Here is a 4,268-nt window from a genome sequence, read left to right on the forward strand (position 1 = left end):
AAATTTCATTAATGGATCACGACTATATATTACCAGGTACGTACAAAGTATTTTTTTGTCTGAAGACAATTTCTAATAGAAAGGTTTTTTTCTCTCACAATGCCCATCAAATTTTACCATTTTATATATTTTTTTTCAATGGTTTAAATATAGTTCAAGAATATATAAATCAATTGGAACCTATGGATGTTGATGTTCTGGAAGATGACAATGAACGTCCTCACTCCTATGTCACAATTCCCAGTGTTCACCGCACAGAACATATAATCAAGGACAATTTAGGATATATGTACTTTAAAAGTAAAACAACTGAAAGAAAAATGTAAATTAAGTTTGAATACTTAGGTAATACAATTGTGTGAAGAAATTTAATTTTTATTTAATTGTATTGTTCACAGTTATGTAAGATGCAAGGAATATAAGAGTGGATGTCCAGCAACAGGATCGATATCGGTAAATTTGAATGACAATGCATTTTTCATCAAGAAGCGACATGATCATAGAGTAAGGAGAGATGACACACCCATGAGGGAATTACGGAACATTCTTGCAGAACAGTGTGTAGCTCATAGTCCTACACCTTATTCAGCTAAAGCATTATACATGCAAGCAATTAAAAAGTAATGTTTAATACAATAATTATTTTGATAAATTTCAACAGTAATTACTATTATTATTATAAATTAATTTTCAGTTGTCCAGAAGGAGCATACAACTATACATACCTCCAAGCCACAGAGAGAATGCGCCAAATAAGAAAATCCATATTCCCCCCAACTCCAAGGAATCTTTTACACCTCCATCAACTTTTAGAAATGAATGAAAACCGACACTTTGCCCTCACATTCCAGGCACAACCAAATCTGTAAAAGCTAATATTATTCAGTAAAAAAATTAAAATGTAAATGATTATTTCCATTTACAGATTCTATCAGGGGCCATTGATGGTAAATGGAATGTTAGTTGGATTGGTTTTTTGTAACACAAGTTTTATTCAGGACATAGCTGTTGAGTTACAAAACGTAAGTCAAGATTATTTTTTTTCTTATTTTTAAGTATTATTAGTAGTGTTATGATGTTATAGATCACAGTAGCCGGATGTGATGGTACATTCAAGACTGTCCCAAAGACAATAGATAATGATTGCTACCAACTATTTACGTTTCAAATAGTGTACAAAAATGTTGTATGTTCTTTTCTATACTCAGCTATTATGAAACTTGTATGAATATTTTTCTTCTGTTCTAAGTCTTAATTCTTGTCTTTTTGTATTATAGAGCTATCCTCTGGTATATGCACTTTTAAATGGAAAGAATGAAGGAATATATACTGCATTATTTGAACGTATCAAAGATATGATACCCCTGCAATACCAAAATCTTATGATTATTACAGACTATGAAATTGGGCAAATCAATGCAATACATACTGTATTTAGAGAAATAACTCACCAGGGCTGCTATTTCCATTATTGTCAGGTAAGAGTTTAATAAGAAGTATTAAAATATATATATAATTATTACTAATTTATTTAGGCGATTCTGCGGTATGCCAGAAACAAATCAATCGGTGTTTACAATTTAGTAAAAATAAACCCTGTTGCTGCTCGTGTTTTCCGGATGGTTCTTAATATTTTACCTATTATTAAACATTTAAAATAAATCATTATGGTGAATTTATTATTTAAATATTTTACAGATACTTGCACTACCATACCTTCCGTCTGTAAGAATTGGCAGAGTTCCTTCGGTGGTTGATGGCGTTAATGCCATAATTCTATTCATAGTGCAGTATGAAGATGTAGCTTTGGCGTACCACCGATTTATTTATGAATATATTATTCCTTTTTGGATTCATTCTATAACTCCCGAAAGATTTACGGTATATAATCGCGATATTAGGACAAATAATTATTTAGAGAGTTACCATGCCGTACTCTTAAAAATCATAAGGCCTCATCCAAAAATATGGGAATTTATTGGTAAGTTTTCATTTAACTAGTTAATACCAGTTACTAATCAAAAGTCTGTCACATATTGTTTTTCATCTATAGACCAGTTGAGGTATTTAGAAAATACTTGCGAAGTGGAATTTAAACAAGCCTCAAATAATTTGAAGGCAAGTTTCATAGTTGTTATCTAAAAAAAATAAAATATTCTTTAATCTCATTTTTTTTTTTTGATAAATTAAATTTATACATAGATTCGGTTGGAACGATCTATGCATACGAGAGACCGAAATACCAGGACAATTAGAGATTTCATTGATGATTTGATTGAAGACCATTCGGAAGACCGTATAATAACGTTTCTACGTAGAGCAGGCCATAGGATAGATGGATATATAACCCAGCAAATTGGTCCTTATCCAGGTAATTCACAATTTATTTTAATCGCAGAGATTCATCAATTTTTGAATATTTATATTTCATGTATTTTAGGAGAGCCAGACCTTCTTCTGCAAAATATATAATAATTTAATTGTTTTTTCATATTTGTATATATAATTGTGTTTATTTATAATTTTTAATACTATTTAAGATTTAACTACCTCATTATTTGACACAAAACTGACACAAGGTAATAATGAATTAATATTTTTTTTTACTTATTTGTGATATAATTATAGATGACTCTTTTAACTTGATAAGTTAAAAGTTAAAAAAAAAATTAAACACACATCATTGTAAAACCAATGCATTCATTGGTCTGCTCAGAATCTATAAGTACAAACAATATGAACTTAACTCAGTATAAAAAAAGTTAATTTACCTTTTTTAATTAGTATGTTGATCACATAAAAAGTCACTGTATTCATTCTAGTTTCCATAATATACAAAATTATTTTAATAAGAACGAAAAATTTCAAAGTTTCTAAGTTGATGGATTATTTGTAAATCATCCATGAAAAACTAAGTTGTTTTGACTGTCAATTAAACTAGTTTAGTTAAAATTAATTTTAAAAATATATTTTATTTGATTTATATGCCCAGTTGAGCTCAAATTCAATGTTACTTAACAGTAAACTTTAATATTAACAGTGATGTACTCAAGGTATACTAATTGAAACTTATTGTTGAGCAAAAACACTTCTCAATGTATTAAGTATTATTATTTGTTTGTTATATTAGTATTTATATGAATTATAGTATTTATTATTAAAACTATGAATAAATTGTATTTATGAATTTCAAAAACGTATATTTTATAATTACCTTAAATTTTCAAATTCCAAATTCCAAGTACAGTGCATCAGCATTGAACATAGTAGTGTACTAGTAGCGTACGGATGTTGGGTGTAGTCAGACGTCCAGTATTCCAGTGTCCAGAACTCCATACCAAATAATTTAAAAATAAGCAGAGTGCAGACAGCTGCAGTCATTAGACTATATTACTATAATAGACCTATTTTCCACAGATAAGTATACCTATTACCTACTAATTTTATATACAGTATACAGTAATTTTAGTATTTTCTCTGTCTATGCCAAAGACAATAGACCTATAATCTTAATTACCTAACCTAACTCATAGTATAAGGATTATACCATGACCTAACTTAGGTCTTTTGTCAACAAATTACGCAATAGCTAATAGGACTATTTAAAGAGTTATGAACACAGAACAATATTAGTTAAAAATAGCTTATTCAATAATTTTTATTATGTAATAAATAATAGCTAACGAATTATTCAGTGCAGCACATATTTAAAATGTCAAATTATTTACTATTTAAAAAAAAAAATATTATGTTGGTAATGCCAACATTTCAGAATTATCGTACTCGACATTCTTATCATTTTTCGAACAACTACCCTGTACCCGGTAACGATAACACTTTAGTCAAGATTTTAGTTGTGTTATATTTTGTTAGCATTAGCATGCGAGTTAAAACACTCGCGAATTGTAAAATTATATCAAGTATGTTGTACATAATTTGAACTCTCTTTCCTAAATTTTAAAAACGGTAGACAAAGCACAATAGATACTCCTCTAGATAAATCCAATAGTTTAGTCATGATAACATATAATAGCTGGACTATTCATTTTTACTTACGTAAATCTACAAGGTGAGTAAAATAATATTAAATATATTTACTTTTTGGGTGTGTCAAAATGCTGATATCCTCATTAAACATTTTTTTCTAAATCATTTAATGCGTTTTTCATGATGGTTCATTGAATTGCTTCAACATAAATATCTAAGTTTATGATATTAGAGTCAACCAAAAGATAACAGTAATTCAGATTATCTAATGGGGAAAACTA

At 28.5% G+C, this 4,268-nt stretch overlaps 1 protein-coding gene and 1 long non-coding RNA gene across 10 annotated transcripts; one reads left to right on the plus strand and one right to left on the minus strand.

Annotated features, from left to right (window-relative positions):
- Window positions 1-31: 31 nt before the first annotated feature.
- On the minus strand, window positions 32-3,826 carry LOC115034728. Of its 8 annotated transcripts, XR_003840042.1 has the most exons (7): window positions 3,215-3,826; window positions 2,229-2,457; window positions 1,927-2,138; window positions 1,717-1,858; window positions 1,452-1,638; window positions 726-1,364; window positions 32-309 (listed from the first exon to the last, which is right to left on the minus strand). It is a non-coding gene; the product is annotated as an uncharacterized LOC115034728 (long non-coding RNA). The 8 variants fall into 8 exon arrangements; XR_003840045.1 differs by lacking the exon at window positions 32-309 and having other exon boundaries at window positions 709-1,364; window positions 2,244-2,457; XR_003840040.1 differs by lacking the exon at window positions 32-309 and having other exon boundaries at window positions 709-1,364; window positions 1,937-2,138.
- On the plus strand, window positions 512-2,778 carry LOC100570987. Of its 2 annotated transcripts, XM_029492128.1 has the most exons (10): window positions 512-620; window positions 695-865; window positions 926-1,022; window positions 1,085-1,186; window positions 1,278-1,478; window positions 1,536-1,622; window positions 1,699-1,981; window positions 2,054-2,118; window positions 2,203-2,371; window positions 2,441-2,778. In XM_029492128.1, exons 1-10 carry the CDS (start codon window positions 526-528, stop codon window positions 2,470-2,472), a joined length of 1,302 nt encoding a protein of 433 aa, XP_029347988.1. In that variant the 5' UTR covers window positions 512-525; the 3' UTR covers window positions 2,473-2,778. The 2 variants fall into 2 exon arrangements, with proteins under 2 accessions (XP_029347988.1, XP_029347987.1); XM_029492127.1 differs by having other exon boundaries at window positions 2,203-2,778.
- Window positions 3,827-4,268: the final 442 nt, after the last annotated feature.

The sequence above is a fragment of the Acyrthosiphon pisum genome, unplaced genomic scaffold (assembly GCF_005508785.2).
Source record: "Acyrthosiphon pisum isolate AL4f unplaced genomic scaffold, pea_aphid_22Mar2018_4r6ur Scaffold_20915;HRSCAF=22524, whole genome shotgun sequence".
Taxonomy (NCBI): Eukaryota; Metazoa; Arthropoda; class Insecta; order Hemiptera; family Aphididae; genus Acyrthosiphon; species Acyrthosiphon pisum.

Excerpts from the sequence above, each read along its gene's own strand:
- LOC100570987 (XM_029492127.1), top strand. The coding sequence starts at position 526 with ATGAGGGAATTACGGAACATTCTTGCAGAACAGTGTGTAGCTCATAGT. Across the intron at positions 866-925 it reads TTCCAGGCACAACCAAATCT|ATTCTATCAGGGGCCATTGA; the intron begins GTAAAAGCTAAT and ends TTCCATTTACAG. Across the intron at positions 1,982-2,053 it reads AAAAATATGGGAATTTATTG|ACCAGTTGAGGTATTTAGAA; the intron begins GTAAGTTTTCAT and ends TTTCATCTATAG.